This window comes from Eumetopias jubatus, unplaced genomic scaffold, assembly GCF_037043125.1.
Source record: "Eumetopias jubatus isolate StellerSeaLion01/CBP00866 unplaced genomic scaffold, mEumJub1_p1.0 scaffold_4, whole genome shotgun sequence".
Lineage (NCBI taxonomy): Eukaryota > Metazoa > Chordata > Mammalia > Carnivora > Otariidae > Eumetopias > Eumetopias jubatus.
In genome coordinates this window covers 177,559,655-177,584,776 of record NW_028274810.1, presented here as the reverse complement: position 1 = coordinate 177,584,776, position 25,122 = coordinate 177,559,655, and the positions used below count along the sequence as shown (strand labels likewise).

At 40.4% G+C, this 25,122-nt stretch overlaps 1 protein-coding gene across 2 annotated transcripts in view; it reads left to right on the top strand.

Annotated features, from left to right (window-relative positions):
• CHD7 (chromodomain helicase DNA binding protein 7) overlaps window positions 1-25,122 on the top strand; it is a 184,621-nt gene that overhangs the window by 134,617 nt on the left and 24,882 nt on the right. For both annotated transcript variants that reach the window (XM_028108815.2, XM_028108792.2), the window contains exons 8-21: window positions 28-142; window positions 3,396-3,479; window positions 5,078-5,215; window positions 5,312-5,433; window positions 5,796-6,039; window positions 7,154-7,330; window positions 12,036-12,179; window positions 13,511-13,766; window positions 19,359-19,569; window positions 20,092-20,287; window positions 20,591-20,758; window positions 21,170-21,349; window positions 24,472-24,582; window positions 24,672-24,877. In XM_028108815.2, coding sequence (XP_027964616.2) covers window positions 28-142; window positions 3,396-3,479; window positions 5,078-5,215; window positions 5,312-5,433; window positions 5,796-6,039; window positions 7,154-7,330; window positions 12,036-12,179; window positions 13,511-13,766; window positions 19,359-19,569; window positions 20,092-20,287; window positions 20,591-20,758; window positions 21,170-21,349; window positions 24,472-24,582; window positions 24,672-24,877 — 2,352 coding nt within the window. The remainder of the gene's footprint in view (window positions 1-27; window positions 143-3,395; window positions 3,480-5,077; window positions 5,216-5,311; window positions 5,434-5,795; window positions 6,040-7,153; window positions 7,331-12,035; window positions 12,180-13,510; window positions 13,767-19,358; window positions 19,570-20,091; window positions 20,288-20,590; window positions 20,759-21,169; window positions 21,350-24,471; window positions 24,583-24,671; window positions 24,878-25,122) is intronic.

Genomic DNA, 25,122 nt, shown 5'->3' with positions numbered 1-25,122 from the left:
TTCAAGTATATTATTTTATTCTTTTAGCTCTTATCTTCATTGTCAATGGGCATCTGTAGAAGATCTGGAAAAAGATAAGAGAATTCAGCAAAAGATCAAACGATTTAAGGCAAAGCAGGGCCAGAACAAATTCCTTTCAGAGGTATGAAATACCCAGTTAATTTTCTTAAGTAGTAACCTTATTAAAGTGTTCTGAATTTTGAATTTTAGTTTAGCAAATTACTAAGAAAAACTAGTTTCCCTCATTTGGTGCTGTTACTTGCATATTGGTAACTGGTTATTGCTAAAAAAAATTTGTAAACAGGAAATTTCTCATTCTTCCTGTTACTTAGCCTAGAAGATACTGGTCCTTATGCTATTATATGGAAATATGATGGTATCATTAAAATCTTGTAATGAAAGTACAGTTAGCGGACGGTGAAAAAAGTCCGTTTATAAAAGTTCTGTTAAGATTTAGTGAGGTTAAAGACTCTACAGTAAGTATTAAGTACAATTTCTAGAATATAAGTTACTTCTATTAAGGAAAGAATGTGGTGGATTTCTTTTGTTCAAGTTAATGCCCGATTACAGAGTTTACTAAGCTCATTTTTACAAATGATGTGCTGTAGTATAGAAGTTGGTATAATGTCTTTGCCTGTCTCCCTTTATTCTAAGTTATCAATGATAGAAAGGTAACCATACCTAGGGCGGGGAAGGAAATCTGCATTTTTTGAAAGAAGTGCCAAGTTCCCCTCCCGGGTACTCGATTGCATTAAAAAATGCTTTTGCAGACTGCTTACTAGGGTCTCTGGACTTTTGCTCACCAATTTGGTTTCACTTACAGCCTCAAGAAAATAAAAGAGAAACCTTCACATTGAAAGATTAAACTTGCTGATTTATTAGTTTTCCTTTCCATAAAGGACTTAACAGAATGTAAACTGGAAAGAAGTGTGAAATTTGATGCAAATAATAACTGTTTAACAACCTATTTCACACCCCCTCCCCTTTTTGGACATGGGGTGGGGTGGGGACGGAAGAGTGTTCAGTATTTTTATGTCATAAAATCCTTATAATCTCAGGTGACAAGTCTGTGTTCTTCTGGAATCTGATTTCCATGCTCCCAACAGGCAGATTGTAAAGTTTGAATTAGATGGGTGATTGGGTGGTGGTAGTTTTATTGGACATATGTCTGCGTCACCCCCTTCCCTGATCTGAGGGTTCAGCTTCTTTGCAGTGCAGTAATTAACACTGAGGGGAATGAAATTACTCACATGTGACTCACTCACCTCTCGGAGAATATTTAAGTGATTTTTTTTTTTTGATAGGTCAGTTCCTAAGAAATACCATAAAATCCTATTTTTTTGTGCCCTTCTTAATGAAACTGAAGTTAAATGTTGGTGACATTAGGCAAGTTGACATCATTAGCTTTCTTTTAGAAAGAGATACCATGTGTTCTGGTGACCCATTCTCCATGGATCAGTGGAGGGAGAAGGCAAGAGTGCAGTGGCAGCACCCCCCACCCCCATCCTTAAGTCCTGGTTCTGTTCATGAAATTTATTTGGACTCTGTTTGCTGGTGTCAGATGCAATTTAGGGATTTGTGCCTCGCCCTAGCTATGTAGCCTTATCTATTTGGGTCTACCTATATGAATATCCTGTACCACAATTGAAATACATTATCTTGAGTGGTAACTTGGCAACTAGAAATCTTAAGTTTTGTCCCAAGTGGAGGTAGCGGAAACTTCAGTCCAAAAAGATGATCTGAGGGCAAGCACAAAAGGATAGCAACTCCCTTCCTCTCTCTTTTATACACACACACACACACACACACACACACACACACACACACACACACACACACACACACACACACACACGCCCTGTTCCATAGACAGTCCTGGTTTCAGGTGTTCCACAGTTCTGCTACTTTGGGGTTTTTAATTATGACTGCTTTCGCATTCTTTGTTTCACCTTAGGCGCCCTTAGAAGTCTGCTGCAACTAAAATCTTTGTTTAAATTGGAAATTGCATCACATGCATGATGGTGCAGATTACTCACTAGAAGGATGGAAATGTTTAAGAGTAAGGTTAAGGATTTTAATTCATCAGTGAAAGCTGCCATTTAAGAACAAGGGGTCTTAAAAGGAGCTTTTGTCATCAAAACATAGTTTATGGAAAGTTTTCAGTGTTCATGCTGTATATGAATAATGCATTCATATTGTGTACCTAAACCTAGAAGCTTTTGACAAAGCCAGTGCATTAATACATTAACATTTTAAATGAACTGAATGTTTCAATGAGTTTTTTGCCTTACTAATCAACGCTGTGTAAGGGCCTGAGGCATTTGAAACACATTTTTGTATTTCTGATTTTTTTTTCATAATTCAGAGTTCAAAGGACCCAAACCAGACGTTTTAAATGGACACAGTAGCCCAGAGAATGTTTGCTATCCTTGAGCCAACTGTAACCAAACAGCTTATCTTTTCAGCCTGCAATTTAGAGAATATGAACGGTGTCTAAGTGACTTCTAATATGTCTTGCAAAAGCCTTTTAATGCAGTTATGTTACTGATAAATTCATCTCGATGAACACATAAGAATGTGTCTTCTGTTTTCTAACTTGCCTGACTCTGAATTCTTTAAAGTATGGCATAGTCTGTAATTTCTCTTTGAGCCATCTTCTGTTACTCTATTCTCTTATAGGAGATAACTTTGCAAGCAAGTTAGTATTACTTTACTTTTGTAAAGATTGTTAATACGTTGGCTAAATAACCCAATTATTTAAGCCTCATTTCTTCATCCTTAATATTTTTAGTCAGCTGCTCTCTATTCAATACAAATAAATCATTAGAATCCTTAGATTAACGATAAGACCATATTCAAATGAGGTACTAATATTGATTAGTGAAGACGACCAGACACCCTAAACTATTCACACTAAAATAGGAAATTCACTGGTTTCATTGTTTTTGCCTTTGGAATAGCATTGTGTAAGTGATGCTATAAGGCCTCAGACAACTCCAGTAGTTATGAGATAGCACTTACTGTGCATGGCTCTGAGTCTTTACTGCAAGCTGTAGTTTCGAGAATACTAAATGCATTGCATGCCATAAGCCTTTTGGATTGCTCATTAGTGAATTGTAATTTCACACTTCATTTAAAATATTCCTAAACATTCTCTCACAGTAAAAAGGTTTCACACAGTAATTAAAATACCCAGTTAACAAAGTCTGAGAAGTCTGATTTCCTCATGGGGAATGATTTTGCTAAATTGTAGCATTTCAATTAATATAATAGAATTTGCCAAATATAAATTTTATTTTGCTGTGACCCAAGATATTATTGTCTGGTGAAAAGTGAAATAACGTTTACTCTTAGGAATTAAATAAACATTTTAACTTTGTTTTCCTTTGGTGCAGATTGAAGATGAGCTTTTTAATCCAGATTATGTGGAGGTTGACCGGATAATGGACTTTGCACGTAGCACAGATGAACGGGGAGAGGTAACAGAAGATCATTTGTATTATGGGGCAGTGACTCAGACGGTTTAAGTGTGTTTACGGAGAATGATTATGGAATCCTAGATCTGGTCCTGGTCAGAGCCCTGGATGATGACACAACTGATCTAAATTTAACTGAAGCTTTTGACTGACTATTAGTTTTATGACCTAATAAGAGCACTCAGTGTGTTCTTTGTTAAGTGTGCGAACTTTTTAAAAGAAATCAATTTTCAATATGAAACAAATACATTGGCATTTTACACGATTTCAGAATATGATCAATAAAGAAGAATGCAATACACTTTGGTATAAACCCAGTATGAAGCACAGATTTCCCATACATAATTAAGAGTGCTCTTGTAGCAGAATGGAATTTAATGTTACTTAACATTGTATATCCTTAGTGAAGTTGATGAACCTCATTTAATGTAGTGCCCAGAGGACAATGTAAAATAATTCTCTTTATGAGATCTTGGCATTTCTTAGGTTGCTTTGCAGAACTCTGTGAGGTTGTAAAGGACGGTTGATTAGGGCAGTAAGAGTGAGGACAAGTCTAGTGCCTTCCTGAGCATATTGTCTCAGGAATGATGTATGCACCCACCATGAGTTCTGTCATTCCTGGCTTCTTTGTGTAAATTAAATTTTATATAAAATGTTTAGATCTTGCTTATCTAGTGAGAGTCTGCAATGAACTCCCATTTTTTCCCCCCAAACTCTGTATCCTGAAAACCATGATGTTTCAAGGACTGTGTCTGTAATGTGATGTTTACTTTTCTAGCTTTACTTAGCTGTACTTAAAAGAAAATTGTTTTATTGCATATTTATGTAGCACAGTGAATGTTTTTAACATCACAGCCAGGTGTACCTTAGTCTTGAAGTGAAGGTTGACCACCCAAGTATTTTCTAGAAGAAAGACAAAGGAAATCCTGTTGATCTGCATTACCCAATATATTTTGTTCTCCAGTCTATGAAAGCTCAAACACTTTATTTTTTATTTATTTTTTTAAAGTTTTAATTAAGTAATCTCTACACCCAATGTGGGGCACAAATTTACGACCTCGAGATTAAGGGTTGCACGCTCTTCTGACTGAGCCAGCCAGGTGCCCCTCAAACGCTTTATTTTAAAGGGATTGGATACAAACAGTACCTCTCTCTTTAAGAAAAAGGCAGAGATACTAATAAATTCAAGCTTGTTTCTCATTCTTTAAGAAACTAGCCAATAATGTAAATATACTATGATGATTTACCATATAAGTCTGAATCAGACACCCGTTAAATGATTTGCACAGGTAAGAATAAGGCTTAAATTTATCTGTGTTATTTACAAGCTATTTCTTTATATTTTTTGGCTTGAACATAGCAGTGAATTCGATAAAAATTAGCTTGTTCTGATGATACCCAGTAATATTACTTCTAGTTTATGCTTGATACTATTAACTAGAGATGACTGTGTAATGGTTGTAGTTTTAAATAAACTTCTACCAACTCATTCTTACTGTCGCTGGGGTAGTGTCTATCAATAAGTAATGTGTGTGTGTGTGTTTGTGTGTGTGTATTTCGATCAAATGAATCCAATTCTAATTTATTTAAACCTGGCCCAGCCTGTGACTCACTATCTGGTGAAGTGGTGCTCCCTGCCTTACGAAGACAGCACGTGGGAGCTAAGGCAGGACATAGATCAAGCGAAGATCGAAGAGTTTGAGAAACTAATGTCCAGGGAGCCAGAAACAGAGCGTGTGGTAAGACTTGGCTAATGGTGAAGGATTTAATTTGAAAATAGCATAGTGGTGTGGTCTTGGAGAAACCACTAATGGGATTTACTATATTTGAAACAGGAGCGACCTCCTGCTGATGATTGGAAGAAATCGGAGAGTTCCAGGGAGTACAAAAACAATAACAAACTCAGGGAATACCAGTTGGAGGGAGTAAACTGGCTACTTTTCAATTGGTACAACATGTATGTAAAAAGCATGTTTTTCTTCACTTTTAAGAAGGCCTATAGCTGTTTTCCTTTGTAGTCATTGAAAATATTAATCAGATAATGTCACACTTTAATCTCTAATAAGAATTATGAAAAACAGCCAGGATTGGAAGTATGCGTAATATTTATCCAACAAACATTAATACAGAGATATTGATAGACATATGTAGAAATAATTTTTATGCCTTAGAGGATTTTGTTTGAAAATGTATTTTGTTGAACTAAGAGAACATTTGAGATATGCATTTGTGATTATAATAGTATATGTTTTGTGAAAAGAAAGCAGTGTCTAATATCTGTACTTATTAAACTTTTTGTGTTTTATTTCCTTCCCAAAGGCGAAACTGCATTTTAGCAGATGAAATGGGTTTGGGAAAAACTATCCAGTCCATTACATTTCTCTATGAGATATATTTGAAAGGAATCCATGGCCCTTTTTTAGTAATTGCCCCATTGTCCACAATCCCCAACTGGGAAAGGGAGTTCCGTACCTGGACAGAGTTGAATGTGGTTGTGTATCATGGGAGTCAAGCTAGTCGTCGGACCATTCAGTTGTATGAAATGTACTTCAAAGATCCCCAGGTAAAACGTCACAAGTGGTATTCTTTATGCCTATTATGTACGTTTTAAGGTCCTGGATATTAAAATGGCCTCAGACATTTTGGGGGAAGGTCTAGATTTTACAAAATTGAGAAATTTGCTTTAGATTTCTTTCCCAATTGTGTTATATTTTTGCATCTTATAAATACAGCTAATTTTTACAGCTTTGGTGGTTCTGATTATCCGATAAGAATAAATGAAATATTTTCACCTTGGGTGACTGTGGAAAATCATTTAATGTTTTGATATGCTAATTGGTTTTATTTTGCAAGCCTAAGAAAAAGCTAAACAGAAAATGGTGTTATTAAATGTAAGTGGAAGTAAAAATTATTAGGCATTCCATGTTGAGTGAAATACACCCAAAGGGAAGAACTTCTGCTCTGACTCTTAGTAGTACTTCGTATAATTTTTTTACTTACGCTTCTTACCTGTATACAGTTATTCTATGATACTGACAGTGAAGCATTATAAATGACAGAATAGTATCTGCTAAAATAGATTTAAGCTGATAGGTGGTAAGGAGAAGTCTTATTACTGGAAATAGGACAGAGTTTTGTTTTATAGGTTTGCTTTTAACTATAAAATCTGCAATTAAATACTTCAAGGAGAAAAATATTGAAATCTGTTTTGGTGTTTATCTCTAGATTTGAGAGATGGTTATAAGTTCTACCCTAAGGGAATGGGTTTTTTCATTTAGCACTTTAATAGTAAAAAATAAGTTAACAAAGGTAAAAAAAAAAAAAGTAAATGTTTTAAACAGTAAAAAAGTTTTTAAAAGCTACCTTAGTACATAATCCCCTAGGCTTTTCACCTTTTTGGGATCTGTAGGATGTAACTAGGATGACTACACTTAGTGGCACTTTACTACATATGATCTGTAGGGAAATTGGATAGGAAATTTTACTAACGATTTTCAAATTTCTTTAAAAGGGAAAAGAGTTTAAAGCTTCCCTGCAAAACACCTGGAAAACAAAATACAAGTGTTACCTAAAATAAAGATGTCCCCAAAAGATAAATATATCTGTTTTATGCTATTTATTAATCAAAGTTAATGTCATCTCTAATGTTAAATAATAATTTAGAACTGTTCTCATAGGGTCGAGTGATAAAAGGGTCCTATAAGTTTCATGCCATCATCACTACATTTGAGATGATTTTGACGGATTGTCCTGAGCTGCGGAATATTCCATGGCGCTGTGTAGTCATTGATGAAGCCCACAGGCTGAAGAATAGGAACTGCAAGCTGCTGGAGGGGCTCAAGATGATGGACTTGGTCAGTGATCATATTGATGATTCCATTGAACCTGAACAGAATCGTTACTGACTGTGTTCCCGCTGCTCTGAATGTGACTGATACCTGTGTAGTGTGTTTTTAAAGCCTGTCAAATAAGGTGATAGGTCCTCCTGAGCTTTTAGTTACTCAAAAGTTGCTGCCCTTCTCGATCCTCATATCATTGGCTGGTTTCTTTGCATGATTGTATTACAGTAAGGTATAGTTAGGATATTTTCACTGAAATGAGTTTCAAATATTTGCTTTTCCCTTTTGTTTATAAATACTGCCATTTCATAACCTGGTGGGCCAGGCTTTGTCCCAGTGATGATAATGAAGTTATATTCCAGGGCTCAATGGTTTTGGCACATTGGATCCAGTAGGACTTGTAGATGCAAGTTCTTTGTATGGGTTAATACCTGGAATTGGTCAAGTTCATACAGACACTTAGAAGTTTGGGGCATTACAAGACCTTGAATTTGATCTGGAGTTTGACACCACACTTACCCCATACTCTCCCTGCTTCCTAAGAGGTGGTCAGGTTTTTCTGGTTAGATTTTTCTAGATTGTTTTCAGTAGGAGTGTTACGGGATAATGTAGAGGTGGTAGGATTTGATTGATTTTTCTGTTCCATGCTTCTATGTGTTTGGTTTCCTGGCAGAAATTATTACATGACTTCAGTCATCCTCAGACTTCTTTGTTCTCTGTAGTTTGCAAGGTGGGTTTTGATCACTTGTTTTCATTTTTAATGTACATTTTAAAAGCAATGTTACTGTCATTCAGTAACATTGGATGTTTTGCTGAGTTTCTAAAAAAGTGCAAAAGATTTTTAAAATCTCTTTGATGTTGACTTCAGTAGATTAATTTGATTTCTTGTTAATTGAGAGTTTGAGACGGGGAGAACATTCTATACGTTCATGGCTATAAATTTTGTTAATGAAGACTGGGACTACCAAAAAGAACACTTAAAAGCTTTTTGTTGCAGCTGGTTCTTTGAAGCAGTTTCTTTTATTCATTAGCCAGTGATTCTTTTAATGAAAAACAAACAAAATTTAGCTTTGTTTAAAGGGAAAAAGTCTGACTGAATTATTCTATTAAGGATGGGAAATCCCATCCTAAGACCTTTCTCAAATCAGTTTATATTATTTGGTGACCAATCCACAAAAGAAAGGAGAACACTTAGAAACAGTGACCAGCCGTGAAGACATAGGCGAGCACGTGGAAAAGAGAAACTCTGAGACTGTATTTGGTCTCTCCGGGCAGCACTTGGGCATTACATTTGCAGGCAAATGTGAGTGTTCATGAAATACCTAACTCCATCTTCCAAGTAGGGACCCATCTTCACAGTGGTCCACAGAAAAGACAGAGTACCATTTTCTGAAGGCTTAAATAGCCACCTGAGTTTATCTAAGTTGTTTCCTATTATTAGTTTATGTGCTCCCAGGCAGTCGATTCTTACTGCAAAACAGTCCTCCATTGGTGCGTACAGTTGAGTTAAATGCTGTCAACATCGTATAGTCTAATTGTTATCGGGAGACTTGAAACAGTTTTCTATTGTTTGTAGTAACAGTTCATTAATGGATTATAATCTCTTATCCAGATAATTTTTGTGTTACATACTTCAGTGTTCCCTAACCTTTTTTCACATAATGGCACATCTAGAAATTGGTAATGTTCTGTGTGTACCATTACAGCATGTCATGATGGGGCAAGCTGAGAATGCTGCCCACTGCCACAGGTGACCAGCCCTGGAATCTGACTCTCAGCCCTTGCTGGCTACTCAAGGACTTGCATACCTGTAACTCATTCTTGGCTCATCCACTGGGAATCTCTGATAAGCACATGAACAAAATAATTGTTTTTTGACAATCAAGAATTTTTCTTAGAATGATGTTTTCAAGATGGAACACAGTACTGTTGTTTAGAATTAGAATGCAATTGTATTTGTCTAGTTCTGAACAACTCCTTGGTTGACCTTTAAATCCTTACTTACAGTAAACACCATGAGAACTTATACACTGGCCATTTTTTATTCTTTTCTGGAATAAGTCACAGTGAAAACGAGTTTATCCGGCTACAAAGCAGGTCAGAGGGAACTGCTGTTTCTTGCACTAGACTCAGTTAGGATGAAGGTGCACTTGATGAGGATCATGTTCCAAGTGCATTCTCAGAAAGAGAAGGCCAATGAATGTCTCAGCTCTCTCATCACAAAGGAAATGCTTGTGAAGATGATTTGTAGAGGGACATTTATGGTCTTCACCCTCTTCTGTGGGAGCTCTGGAAAGCAAAGCCATCTCCTTGTCCCTCAGTGACAAGGAGGGGATTCTCTGGAGGTGGTAGTAGTTCTTCATTGATTCTATCGTCTCATCTTTCATTGTCAGGAGGCCTCACACAAATTAAAGAGTCTGCTGAAATAAAATTAAATGGTCGTCACTCCAGCAGAGCTAAAAAGAATGGTAATGTTTTCAAACCAAAAGCATATTTGCTGACATAGTTGAGCTTGGAGGTGATAAGCCTGCTAGCACGTAACGTCTCTTACATGATGTTTTGGGACACTCTGTGTATTAATCACATGTTATTTCACAGTTACTTTCTAATGGAAACCTGGTTTTATTCCACTACTCACATGTAACCTTATAAAAATATCATGTGTGTAACCGTTTGGGATAACTGGCTTTAAACAGCCCTTGAGGGAAAGCAGCATAAAAAAGGGAGTCCCTCTCAGGGCACCTGGGTGGTTCGGTTGATCTCTGCTCAGGTCTTAATCTCAGAATTGTGGATTTAAGCCCCGTGTTCAACTTTAAAAGAAAAAAAAAAAAACCCTTTCCTTTTTTCAAATATATTTATTTTGAAATGAGTAAGTTAAAAGGCTTTTTCTGAAGTATTTGTTTAGAGGTAAGGATTTAGCTCAATCATAAGGAATAGGAGAAAACTGGGAAACAATCTTCAATATCAATATAATGCTCTTTCCTGAGTCTCTGACAGTTTTAAAAAATTCTTGGATAAGGTAATTCAGAACCAAAGTATGTCAGGGACTGTGGCCCATGTTACCCACCAATATGGTTATATATTAGAGTATCTTTCTTTTCTTTTTTTTTTTGAGAGAGAGAGATAGAGGAGGGAGGAGCAGGGGGAGAGGGAGAGGAAGAATCTCAAGCAGACTCCACACCCAGCGTGGAAACCGACGCAGGCCTCGATCTCACAACGCTGAGATCATGACCTGAGCTGAAATCAAGAGTCAGATGCTTAACTGACTGAGCCACCCAGGCACCCCTATATTAGAAAATCTTGAACTGATTTGCAAACTCCTTACTCTTTACGAAGTTAATGAGTCTGAAGATGATGATGGTCTATGTATCTTCCTGAGAGACATCTTTATTCAAAAGGGAGAAAAGGAGAAAGAAAAGCAAACTGAACTGCTTTACCTTACTTTCAAAGAGCTTCATTGGCATATAAGACATGGTGGATATTACGAAAATTAGCATGTCCTTACCCTAGTTACATCATTTATCTAGTATTTACTGAGCATATGCTCTCTCCTTGGCAACCAGGTCTTGTCAGATTTCACGTTAAGTCAATAATTTGAACCTGCTAGAAGGTAGGATCACGTTCTTTTTTTTTGGATCACTTTCTGAAATAGTTTTATTCGCTATACTATGTATCAAATGGCCAAACAAAATATTAAGTAATAAGACCCTTAAGATTAATAAACTCACCATCATTAAAACTGGTCACTGAGAAATAGCTCCTCTGTGTTGGATATATCAAATACAAAGACAAGGGTATAGATGCATAAGGAAAGCTGGAGAAAGAGCTCATAAACAGGAAGAATTATTTTAAATAAATAACCTAACTTGGTTCAAAGAAACAACATTAGAAATAGCATCTGCTTTAAAAAAAAAAAAAAAAAAGAAAAAGTGATTGTGGTATTTAAAACCAAGCTGACCTCTTCTCTAGTTTAAAATTTTTGCAGAACAAAATAGTTTTTCATATGCTGTTGCATGTAGAAGAACTTCTTTTGTCTCTAAAGTGAGTCATGCAGGAAGCAGATGGGGAGAAGAGAGCGCTGTTGATGTAGAGAACAGAAAGAAGCATGTGAGCTCTCTCTGAGTCTAGGGATTTTAGGAAGAAAACTTCGGTGGAGAAAAAAGTATTGGGACTCAAGAGACTTGTAATGTAAAGCCATAGCACTAAAATGTTGACCTGATAATCCCAGGAAGAAATGAAATGGCATGACATGTTTACAGGGTCTGCCGCATTCTAGAGGGCCCACACCACATATCTGTCTGAAGCAGGGTCCATGTCTTTCTTGTGTCTCTGCCTTTGTGCCCTCTACCTTTACATTATGGTGGACGCTGAGTTAGCATTAATGAGATGTAGGAAAATGGATATCTAGAGAGAGGTTTGGTTTTATTTATTTATTTTTAAAGATTTTATTTATTTGAGAGCGAGAGCACATGCGAGGGCACTCGCACCCTCGGGGCAGAGAGGGAAGGAGAGGGAGAGACTCTCAAGCAGACTCCACCCTAATCACACAGCCCATCCGGGCCGATCCCACACCCGACATCCCACCCTGAGCTGAAACCAAGAGTTGGAGAGTTGGACACTTGACCACCTGAGCCACCCAGGCGCCCCAGGAGAGCTGCTTTCATTTTAGGAAACTGTTTTTGTTGCAATTTGCTCAGTTGCTTTCCTTGTGTTCCTACAGGAACACAAAGTGCTGCTGACGGGGACCCCACTACAGAACACTGTGGAAGAGCTCTTCAGCTTGCTTCATTTCTTGGAACCAAGTCGCTTCCCTTCAGAAACCACCTTTATGCAAGAATTTGGTGATCTGAAAACTGAAGAACAGGTACTTATCACGTCTACTTTGCACTTTAGTCATATAATTAAAGATTAACCCATGAAATGGCAAAGCACTGCTACTTAGGTGTTTAAAAACAAAATTATATCACTTTTTCTCACCTAGTAGTTAAGTGAGCTTTGTATCTCCTTTCCTTGGGCATTCTGAGTCTTCATTATGGAGGTTTTCTTGTTTGTTTGTCTGTTTGCCCTCATGATGGGCTGTTGAGATTTGTTGGGAGAGGTTACTTAACTTTTCATGTAATTTTCGAACACTGCCATGCTGTTCAGATCAGTGATTTTGCTTTGTATACTTTTTTTTTTTTTAAGATTTTATTTATTTGAGAGAGAGAGCAGCAGAGGGAGAGGGAGAAGCAGGCATCCCCCTGAGCAGGGAGCCTGATGCGGGGCTCGATCCCAGGAGCCGGGGATCATGGCCTGAGCCGAAGGCAGATGCCAAACCAGCTGAGCCACCCAGGCGCCCCTGCTGTGTGTACGTTTTGAGCACAGTGTCAGAAACCAGGGGAACTTGTAGTTATTTTCCTCCTGGAGTTTTGGGATACTAGTCTTACTTCCTAGCTGTGTATACTCGGTCACATTGCTTACTTTCTGAGTCTACATATTTTCATTTAAACTACTCCACAGGATTTCTGTGTGAAATAAATGAGGTATTGTGTATGAAAAGCAGTTATTTTATACGTTCTAAGAGTTCTGTGGGTATTTATTATTATACTGTTTTTGAAACAGATATGGAGATATGCTTGCAGTCTTGGTCTTTATGTTCCTCCTCAATTTACTGTCTGAAACCTCTTAGTTTAGTTCAGAGTGAAGTCCGTTTTGTTTTGGTTTTTGCGTTCTTAAAATAAAAACTGTCTTGTGTGCTATATGTCCTATTGCCAGTCATCAGAGATGAGAACCAGAGAGTGACACCTCTGCTTGCTTGTTGGTGCGGGGGGTAGGTAGCTCCTGGCCTACTCGTTCTGTTAGCTCTTTCCAGAGGGGGAAGGGGACTGAAGCATTGCCACTCCCATGACATCGCCTCTTCCCTCTTCCTCATCATCCCTGTGGCTTAAGACAAACAGAAGGGAAGGCTCAGTGAATAAGCTGGGTTCTTTCCTGCTGTGTGCTTGTCGGGCCTTCTGGCTGTTCGGGCTCCTGGGCAGCTGAAATAGGCCATCTAACGCGGACTCATTCAACCTTCATGCACTTCTGTCATGCAAGCTGAGAGATTAGTGCCTTCATACCCTTACTGGGCTTTGACAAATGAAAACCAATGGTGAATGAATGTTTTAACATGCAAGCGAATCACGATACCAGTATTTACTTAAGGTCCTTTTTCAGGTGCAAAAACTCCAGGCTATTCTAAAGCCAATGATGTTGCGACGTCTCAAGGAGGATGTGGAAAAGAACTTGGCCCCCAAAGAAGAAACTATAATTGAAGTTGAGCTAACAAATATTCAGAAAAAATATTACCGAGCCATCCTTGAGAAGAATTTCACGTTTCTCTCCAAAGGTGGTGGTCAAGCTAACGTACCTAATCTTTTAAACACTATGATGGAATTACGGAAGTGCTGCAATCATCCATACCTTATCAACGGTAAGCCTGTGCACCAGTAAACGTGTTTAAATGACTCCAGAGGTCCTTTTCTCCTTCCCGACAGAGGATTTGTTGCTTTGTGGTCATTACTGGATCCTGTCACCTCAAACGTGGGTTTCACCAGCTTCCTGTTCTCTGTGATGCCTTGTTTTGTGGTGGCCGTTAGGCGGGGCACCATTGCCCCTGCTGACCTCTGCCGTGGGACCTCAGCTCACCGTTCTCCTTCTTCTCTGCCTCTGTGTCTCACCCCTCGGAAGGAGGTTTTGGTACTCATGCCTAAAAATCGTCAAAGGTGCTAACAGTTAAAGAGAGATTGGCCTCAGTTGAGACTTCCTTGCTGTGCGTGTGTGTGCGTGTGTGTGTGAATCAGAGCAGTTAAAGAGGAACAGTGTGAGAAGGCAGCTGTCAGCTGTCTGGAGACTGTGGTAGGAGGGAACTTCTGTCTAGAGACGTCTAGGACCTATTCCCTAAGAAGGAGAGATCGTTTTAAAACTTTGATCCTAGTTTGTTTCTGTTACTGATGAATACTTCATGGTCTTCCTGTGTTCTTAACTAAATTGATAGTGTCATGTAACTGATTTGAGTACAAACCTATATTATGTATTTCCGAAAATCATGAAAGGGATAAATATCGCAGGCCTGGATGTGTGGGACACTCTGGAGGATACGGGAGCCTTCAGGCTTGTCAGGGATGGAGATGAGAGAAGCCGCAGAGAAAGCGATGGTATTGAGACAGGCCTACGGGAATGGGAAGGAGTTTGCCAGTCAGGGTCAGAAAAAGGAAGGGCATTTAGGCTGAGGTAATAACATGAGCAAAGACAAAGAGACAAGAAAACAAAGGGGAACTTGCCCAAAGTGTAAAGTCCGTGTCAGAAACAGTGTGGCAGTGAACGTCAGGCACATGCTGGGACCCTGCTGTGGCAAGCCTTAAAGGCCAGGCCATGGGATTTGGGCTTTCGTTTGCAGGCAGTGGAGAACCATGGCTAGTGTTTGAGCTGAGAAACGATTCAGGATGACTGATCTGGCAACATCATATAAAACAGATGGGAAGGAGTAGGCAGAGACATACAAGCGGAAAGACCGGCTTGGAGGCTTTTGCTGCCTGCTGTCCTGGCCAGAGTCCATACGGGTTAAAGAAAGGGGCCGGCCGGCCAACTTGGGGTGTTTGTGCGCAGTTATAACGGGCCAGCAATGCAATATTAGGTTCCTTTACAGGGGAGTAGGAACAAAGCTTGGTGTTGTCTTTATCACAATCTGTGAAGTTCAAGGGCAGCTAATTTAAAGAGTTCCTGATCTTTCCCCACCCCATTCCTGACACACCTGTCCACCACCTTAGACCCACAAGTTCCTGTTATTAGATGACAGAGGGGCCCACACCTGCAAGACCGCCTCGACATTGCCCCTGAGGTCATTGCTGTGGTGTGACATCGATGAATTTCCTTCTACGACTTTGTGCTTTTTAGCTTTGTCTTCCAAAGAGAGTATCATGTGTGATAATTATGTTTACCACGGCCGGCCTACTAATCACCATGTGTTTTAGAGCCTGTGAGGCCATTACAGGGAGTGTCAAGCAACCTGTCCCTGTGTTGGGGAGCTGGAGTTGGGGCTTAGGGTGACTGGTGGTATGAGTAAAGCACGTGTGCTTGTATGACACACACACACACTCTTGCATTTAATATCTGCTAAAAAGAAAATGAGGAATAGTAGCCTACAAGGGGAAAGTGAGGGCAGTCACAAAAGAGCTGAAATGCTGCCGGCAGGATGTGTGCGAGAGGGCTGACCTCAGGGGTGGCTGTCAGATACCCGCTTGCAGCTCCGTCAAGTTTGCCTTGTCTGTTTACATGCCAGTGACATGCATTGAACATGTCAAGGAAGGAGTCCTGCCTCCCGTCCCCCTCGCCCCGCCCCTACCCCCCCAACACAGCTGGTGGGTCTCTTCCTTGGCTGATTGCTCTTCAGGGTCATCTTCTATACTTCATGGTTCACCAGGAGTCTCTTAGGACTTGTAAGACTTGGGTCTGTGGCATTATCCTAATTGGTCACACCTTGGGGTCAGCGTTTCTGTCCCTGCAGCTTATGGAGTAGCCGCTAAGCAGGGGTCTTTATATACCTTTATGTTGAGAAGTTGTAGTTAAAAAAAATATATATATATATACACATACATACATACATATATATATATATATATATATGCATCTCCGCCCCCCCCCCCCCGCCCATTTGGCGTCACAACTACCCAGATAACTTAATGTGGATGTTGGGTTTCACTGAGGTTGCTCCATGGCCGTATCGCCCATTCTCATCCACAGTCTGGAGTAGAAAGTATACCTATGTGCTGCTAACCCTACACATATGTATTGAGCCGATTCAAGGACATTTTTAGTGTTGCAGTTTCAATTGAAATTTGTATGGGTGGTGGCAGAGTCAAGCGGCCCCAGTCAAGCTAAAGTTCAATTCAGGAAAGCATAACACTTCCGTAACTGTGGAAAGTAGAAGCAAATATATGCGTAAGTTGGTAACATATGGTAATATAAGCAAAGCAGAAGGAAGAAAATTAGAAATGACGGTAGAACACAAACTGAGTAATATTTTAAATGTGGGTTAATATCTTAAGTGCTTAGCACAGTGTTTGAGGTGCACTGTGTGAGCATTTGGTAAGTGTCACTAGTTGTTGCTTTACTTGCTCTGATAAGTGGGTAACTGGGGAACGTAAATGCGGTTACTGTTACTGGCCCAAGCTTCAACAGAATGCAATGCCCAGTTTTAGGTTCCCTGTGTGAGAGTACAAATGATGTTGAAAACTTGATCGAGGTCCCCTGATGGTTAGGAAGTGACCTAAGGTCATTTGTTGTCATTGTTGGGGGTCGGAAGAGTACAGAGAAGAGTGGGCAGAAAGAAAATCAGCTGAAGCTTGCACGATGGAATGAATTTTTCAGATAGAACATGGTAACTTTTTTTCTCGTAATCTTCAAAAGAAAATAATTTCTTGTTGGTGGCTAGATGACATTGGCTAGATAATAACTTCTCATTATAGCGAGCTAACATTGCAATTCCTGTCCTCACGGTGACCATCTGTTTAAGTGAGAAGGCTTCCACACTCGTTTCAAGTTGTCTTTGACACCACACACACACACAGTTTGAAATGTAGCATGAACAGTAATTTGGGGCAGTGTCAACAAAGTATTTTGGCTTATCATAACCTATTTCCAGGTAATTTTCAGACTGATATTTACAAATCTAACATCAAGGTAAATAATTGGTAAACTTGGACACTTTGGCTGTGACGTCGGAAAGTAGAAATTGCTTTCCTCCAGCACCTTCCCCGACGTTCTTTCCTTCAGTCTGGCCATAATAAGTATAGTGCTAGAAGAATCATATAGGAAATATGTTTGCTGATGTTTAAAAAACTGGCTGCCTCTTTAAGAACCTTGAATTCATAACAAAGAGCTAAATTGATGAATTCAGCAGTAGCTTTTGTCAGGTAAGAACAAATGTATTTTAATTTTGACTGTTCTTTATAAGATGAGAAATTATTAGCAATCAAAAAGCAAGAAAGTTACTTTTCTCATCTCTGAATAAATTTAAAATGAAAATTTTCCTGCTAATTTGAGAAATTATTTGTATTTTCAGTTTTTTACTAAAATTATTCAAATGTCTGATATTTATCTTGTCAAAATGATTATTTCATTTTTGAAGACTTCATTGGCCCTTAGCTTGTTTTAAACTAATATACTATATTTTGATTCTAAGTTATAATTTTCATATAGACAAAAAATAACTACCCAAGTATCAGGAGTAAATCTGTTTCTGAATTGTAAAGAGCTTATACTATATTGCACATGAAGAAACTTTTTAAAAGACCTCATGTAATACATAGACTTAAATCTATTTCCCCTGGCTCCTGAGGGCCTTCTTGTCCTGAATCCAGAACCTAGATTTATAAATTTCATGTTTTGAGAAATATTATTCAGCTTTGTTCGAGAATATTCTTTATTTAAGAACATTCCTGCTAATGATCTTCAACAGCATTTTGTTTTTACCTTTTCCTAGTTAAAACCTTTCCCCTTTTTTTTTCCCACTTAGAGCAAAGTCCTGAGCGTTAGCCTCTTACTCGTGTGGCGATTCTGCCCCAGCTGGCTTTTTTAGCCAGGCCCCCTTCCTCACAAGTAGCAAAGCAGTGTGCTTTGCAGAGGCCTTAGTGCTTGGGTCAGGGCATTAAATGACTTTAATCTGTTCTCAGTAAGATTCTTTGCTGATTAATAATTAACAAGCTGCATTTCTGCATACGACCATGCCATAACTTAATTTGCACAGGTGCCCTTAGAGTGAAAATAGGATGGCACTTTTTTTTTTTTTTTTAACTTCCGTTGCTGCTTGTGGAAGTTCTGTCCCAGAGGCCATGGGGTCTAACTCACCTAACCTTTAAGTCCCCTTTGAGATTTTATGCATGCTCATCCCGTGTATTGTTAGTTCACACACATGTTTAAAACCGGTGGTAAGCAGGGTAGTTGACACTTTCTGGCACAGTTGAAGGCAGGGAACCAATCCCATTAGGTGGATTTGTTTGTTTGTATTTTCTAAAGAATATGTGACCCCATCAGCACGGGTCTGGCCTCCTTCCGTTAACTCCAGAGACGGGCGGAGGCCAGACCGGTGCTGTCTAATTCTAGCTAAGCCACCTAAGCAGTTGAAGGGAGCTTAGCCTGTGTGTGTTTGGGCTTTGGGGGTGGGGTGGGGGGGGTGGCTGTAAGCGCTTCTTTCCTGACGATGCCATTCTCTTGAGGCTTCTCTGATGCGCCCAAGTCTTTGACAAGCGGAACTCTGCACGAGGCTAGGAGAAAGAGGGCTAGGCATAGAAGAAGCCTTATTTGTGTAAGACAAGTTTGATTGCTGCTGTTGGTTTTTAAACGCTTGAAAAGCTTTGGCTCCTTCAAGATAGAATTTTTGTACCTCATGAAACGATCAGATAAGAATGAACATGGAGGGAGATTTAGAGATTGCAATAGAAGATGTGTGTTCAGAACCCCTAAAAAAAAAATCCCTAAAAATTATCCTGAGAAAGGAATTCCCTTTTGTTGCCCTCCTTTGGGCTGTATTTCCATGCAGTTATATACAAAAACTACTGTCCTGACACTGTAATTATTAGAACTCTATTCCCTTGTTTCTTAGCTTCAGAACAGATTTTGTTGTTTGTGTTTATATTCAGCTAGTAAACAGTTCTTCATTTCTTTAGCAATTTAGGTTCCAAATTTTCTGTAGGTATCTGGCCCTTGGCTTGTTTCTGCCACTTCTGGCTTGACAGTCTGTTGTTGAAATTCAGTTTCTACAGACAGCAAACATTTGTTTGTTGGAAAATGTGGGTTTTTTTCCCCCCAAATGTTTAAATGTGTTGTGCTTAAAACTTTGATCCCTTTTATACTTCCATGGTTTTGTGTTAGACCTGACTTTCAGTAAGTGGACAGATTCATATTCATAAACGTGAGTATGGCATTCCGGTTCCTATAGTTAGCAGTGGGTTTTGAAAGCAAGTTCATTGTTTTTAGTAATAAAAACCTTCTACAGTATTCACGTTATGCTGTCCAATCTCTGCAGGTGCTGAAGAGAAAATTTTGGAAGAGTTTAAAGAAACACACAATGCAGACTCTCCAGATTTTCAGCTCCAGGCGATGATCCAGGCTGCTGGCAAGCTAGTGCTGATTGACAAGCTGCTGCCAAAACTGAAGGCTGGTGGCCACAGGGTGCTTATCTTTTCCCAGATGGTGCGCTGCTTGGACATACTGGAAGACTACCTCATTCAAAGACGGTGAGGCCACCGCGCCATAAGAATATAAAGGAAATAAAAAATGACCTTTCCCAGGGCTCCAGGTGGCTCACCTCAAAGTGACATTCATAATAGAGGGGAAGGAGTGGGGGAGATGTATCACATCTCTCTTTAAAAACTGCCAATGTACACGGCCGTTATTCTGTGTGGTGCCTACGGTAGGACACTGCGTACTTTTGATGGCAATTTCATTTCCCATTTTTTTCACTTGACTAGGGGAGAACAGGTCTTACCTAAAATCAGAATTGCTTATTATTAAGAGGTGTCGGCCATTTTTAAGAGTTGTTATTTTAACTAACAGGGAAGTAAAATAAAATTTAATTTTTGAGCATTCCACCAGTTATATGCCAACCTACAATAAAACCTGTTTGCTCTGAAATGATTTCTGATACATAATATTACTCAGATAATACATATCCCATGTTGTAATACTTGCTTTACCGAAAGAAACAAGAGTGCCGTAGTCGTGTGGCAGGCCTCCTTGTTAACCCTGACGTTTTCTAGGTACCCGTACGAGAGGATCGATGGCAGAGTGAGAGGAAATCTCCGCCAGGCAGCTATCGACAGATTCTCCAAACCTGATTCTGACCGGTTTGTTTTCCTCCTGTGCACAAGGGCGGGAGGTTTAGGCATTAATCTTACTGCTGCTGATACCTGCATCATCTTCGATTCCGACTGGAATCCCCAAAATGATCTCCAGGTAAACACACAAGAAAATTGTCCTGATGCCTTTTTTTTTTTTTTTTTTAAGTCATTCCACTATGATGAAGACTCCCCAGTCAAACCAGTAAATTAAAGTTGTGTCCTCATTCAGGCGGTGTCCCACGATCGGGCAAATGAACCAAGCAGTAATCCATGTACTAACAATGTCCAAGTAATTTCATAGTATGTTAACCTTCTGTACTGCACCTTCTGCACTCCTCCTGTATTGGAACAGGGGTTTCGGAACTGGCACATGAGTCTTTTCTTTCTTTGGTGGCCATTCATTTCCTTTTTCTTCCAGGCTCAGGCTAGATGTCATAGAATAGGACAGAGCAAATCTGTGAAGATCTACAGGCTGATTACAAGAAATTCTTATGAGAGGGAAATGTTCGACAAGGCGAGTTTGAAGCTCGGCCTGGATAAAGCTGTGCTGCAGTCCATGAGTGGGAGAGAAAGCGCTACCAATGGGGTAATCCATGCTCGCCCGGGCCCTGCCTGTATTCTGGCTCCTTAACTTGAATTAATTCGTAGGAAGAAATTATCCAGCATCGAATCACTTTCAACCTCACTGTTTTCAGCCTATTTTGTCACATTGTCTTTTTTTTTATGTTTCCAGCTTGTCCTACTTGAGGGGCGCCTGGGTGGCTCAGTCGGTTAAGCGTCTGCCTTTGGCTCAGGTCATGATCCCAGGGTCCTGGGGTCGAGCCTTGTGTCAGGCTGCCTGCTCAGAGGGGAGTCTGCTTCTCCCTCTCCCTCTGTGCTCTCTCTCTCTCTCAAATAAATAAAATCTTAAAAAAAATTCTCCTTCAGTACAATGAAGCATTTGTGTTGTCTACAAACATTTCAATTCTAAATGATTTTAAATACCTCACTAAAACAGGTACAACAGCTTTCCAAGAAAGAAATAGAAGATCTGCTACGAAAAGGGGCCTATGGTGCACTCATGGATGAGGAGGATGAAGGGTCTAAGTTCTGCGAAGAAGATATTGATCAGATTCTCCTGCGGCGAACCCACACTATCACCATTGAGTCTGAAGGGAAAGGTTCCACATTTGCTAAGGTGCGAAATGATCTGAAGAGGCAGGTGTTCTATAGAAGTGTAATAGAGTTTCCTTAAAGCAGGACCTTATAAAGTACCCACAAGATGCATGTGTAACATTGGCTTTATAATTGAGAATTAAAGTAATTATGACCTCCCTGTGGAGCCCCTAATGCATAGAAGATTCTTTGTGTGCGTTTGGGTTCCCTTCTCTGTGTATGGCCCTGGGAGTCACGCTCACCTTGGCCTCATATCTGCTTCCTGTGTCCTTGATCCCACCCTCTCCACTTCTGGAGTTCCTGCTCTGACATCATCTTGCTTCCTGAGATCGTGATTCCTGACGGAGCCTGTAAGAACAGTTGAGTCACTCCTATCTTAAGAAAGCCTCTCCTCTGTTTTGCCCTCCAGCTACAACTCCTCCTTCTTTCGTAGCTAAAATCCACATGAGTGTTGTTTGTACCAGCTGTCCCCACTGCCTCCCTTTCTGCTTATTTTTCAGCTTCCAGCTTGCACCCCTCCCCCCACCCCTCCATCAGACCAGCTCTGGTGAAGGTCACCACCGAGCCTTCCTTCCCACCACGTGACTGAGGGTGCCTTCTCAGGCTTCCCCTACACATGGTTCCACCCATCCACACCCAGGCCCTCTTTACACCTATATTTTTAACAGCTTTATTGAAATGTTATTTGCTTACCATAAAATTCACCAATTTTAAGTGTACAGTTCAATGCCTCTACCATATTTGCAGGTTTGTGCAGCCATCACCACATCCAAGTTCAGAGCATTTCCATCACCCCAGATCCTCTTGCCCATTAGCAGTCAGCCTCTGCCTCCCCCCCACCACCCCAAGTCCTTGGCAGCCACTAGTCTACTTTCTCTATCTCTGTAGATTTGCCTACTCCGGACATTTCATAAAATGGAATCATAAAACGTGTGGTCTTTTGTTTCTGGCTTCCTTCACTTAGTATAGTGGTTTTGAGATATATCCGTGTTGTGGCATGTGTCAGTAATTCCTTCCCCTTTTTTGCTGAACATTGTTCCTATTATATAGGTGTACCTCTTTTAGCAATTGATGATGGGTGTTGGGGTTGTTTGTCCATTCACTAGTTGATAATGAAATTTGGGTTGTCTCCACTTTGGGGTTATCATGAATGTTGTTATGGACATTTATGGACAGGTTTTTATGTGGACATATTTTTTCATTTCTCTTACGTACATACCATAAATAGAGTTGCTGGGTCATATGTTAACTCCATGTTTAACCCTTTGAGGAACTGACACTGTTTTCTAGTGACGGTAGTACCATTTTCTCTTCACACCAGTAGTGATTTAGGGCTCCAGTTTTGCCATATCCTTACCAACACATTTTATCTTCTGACTTTTTGATTATAGCCATATTTGTGAGTGTGAAGAACTATCCCAGTCTGGTTTGATCTGCATTTTCTGATGCTTTTGAGCATCTTTTCATGTGCTTGTTAGCAAGTAAAGTATATCATTTTTGGGGAAATGTCTGTTCACATCTTTTGTTCATCTTTTGAGTTACTTGGCTTTTATTATTGAATATTAAAAATTCTTTATATATTCTGGATAAAAGTTTCTCAATAAAATGATTTGCAAGTATTTTCTCCTAGTCTTTCCTAATGGTATTTAATTTCAGTGAAGTCCTGGGTGCCTGGGTAGCCCAGATGGTTAAGCGTCTGCCTTTGGCTCAGGTCACGATCTCAGGGTCCTGGGATTGAATCCTGCGTCAGGCTCCCTGCTCAGCGGGGAGTCTGCTGCTCCCCCTGCTTACGTGCACGCTCTCTCTCTCTCTCTCCTCTCTCGTTCTCTCAAATAAATAAATATTTAAAAATTTTTTCAATAAAGTCCAGTTCACCCATTTTTCTCTTTTTATTGTTCATGCTTTTGATATGTTGTCTACCCTAAGGTCACAAAGATTTGCTCCTGTTTTCTTCTCTGAGTTTTATAGTCTTCACTCTTACATTTAGGTCTATGATCCCTTTTGAGTGAATTTCGGTGTGTGCTGGGAGATAGCGGTCTGTCTCCTTCCCTTTGCTTGTGGACATCCCGATGTCCCAGCTACTCAGTCTTGGGAGGCTTCCTCCTTTGGGTTCTGTGCCCCAACACCTTCTCTCTCCTATCTCAGCCTCTGTTCGGGTTCTGTTCTCTGTCCTCATGGGCACTTCCCATTCAGCGTGTTCAAACCCCCCCTCGTCCTCCCTGTTCCTCCTCCCTCTGCGTGCACACTCACTGCCCCGGTTGTTCACCTGACTGATGCTGTTCGGACGCCAGTGTTGGCGGCTGTGTTTCCTGGCTTCCTCCTCCTCCTCCGTGCTTCACATCCATGCAGATTCTAACCCCTTCCGTTTCACTTTTTAAAGAATATAGTTCTAGACTGCTTTTCTCCACTCGTGCTGGCACCGTTTCCAGTCTTTGCTGCTTCCTCTCTAAGCTGCTGCAGTAGCCTGTTCCTCCCTCCCATGTCCCAGGACAGCAGGATGATCTCTCTAACAGATGGCTTGGGATAGGAGTGTGTCCATCTTGAGATTCTTTCCATTTTGAAAGAGTTCATGGGTACCTGAGGATAGAGTTCCGACCCCATTCACAGGACGTGCGAGGCCCTGTGTGACCTGGTTTCTGCCTGCTTCGCCAGCTTGACCTTTAGCTGCTCTCCCCTGACCACGCTTATCACCAGTGCCATGACACAATTGCCTTTCTTCTCTTCTGAGCCTTTGCACATGCTCTGTGGTGAACATGTCCACATGCTTTCCTGTTCTCGGAGTTCTTAACAGTCTGGGCCAGGCATTATATTCTGGGGAGCCTGTTCTTTCTTCCCAGCCATGCCCTTCCTGCACCCCCACGTGAACCTGGCTGGCTCCCTCCTCTGTAGATCAGTTGTACCTGTATGTACCATTGTCACTGTCATTGGTTACACTGTGCTGCCTTCTTTAGCTTCCTGATCTGTTGAAAGCCCTGGACAGAGAGCTGCCTGTGGGACGGTCTTTCATCCCAGCCCACCGACTGCAGCATCTGGCACACAGTGCAAGAATGCATACGTGTTTGGCTGAATGAGTAAATGAAAGCTGCTTTGCATTGTGCCTCTGAGAAAAGCATCTCAAAGTAATGCATATTTTTTCCCCTTTAGGCCAGTTTTGTTGCATCTGGAAATAGGACAGATATTTCCTTGGATGATCCAAATTTCTGGCAAAAGTGGGCTAAGAAGGCTGAATTGGATATTGATGCCTTAAATGGGAGGGTGAGTGAGAGGTCCCGTTCAAACCCTATCTAATCTAACCCAAGGGATGCTGTTTTAGAAGTTTCAAATTTATCTGCTGTCTGTTCTAGAACAACCTGGTTATTGACACTCCGAGAGTGAGGAAGCAAACCAGGCTGTACAGTGCAGTGAAAGAAGACGAGCTGATGGAATTTTCAGACTTGGAGAGTGATTCTGAAGAGAAGCCGTGCCCGAAGCCGCGCCGGCCCCAGGACAGGTCACAGGGCTATGCTCGGAGTGAGTGCTTTAGAGTTGAGAAGAATCTGCTCGTCTATGGGTAAGTCAGGCTTGTGTGAAAAACGGAATCTTATTTTAAATATGGAATTCTAATCAGTGTAGAGAAGTGTGTCTGTGTTGGGATTTCTGTGACCCCCCCAGAGTGCAGCCAGGCACGTGACCGTGCAGCAACTGCGATGGGACCCAGGGTTGTTTGGTTCAGGTGCTCATGCTTCTTCATATCCTCGTACATTTGGAGGAGCACCATTTTGTCCCTTAAGGAATTATGTCAGATCCAGATTTACT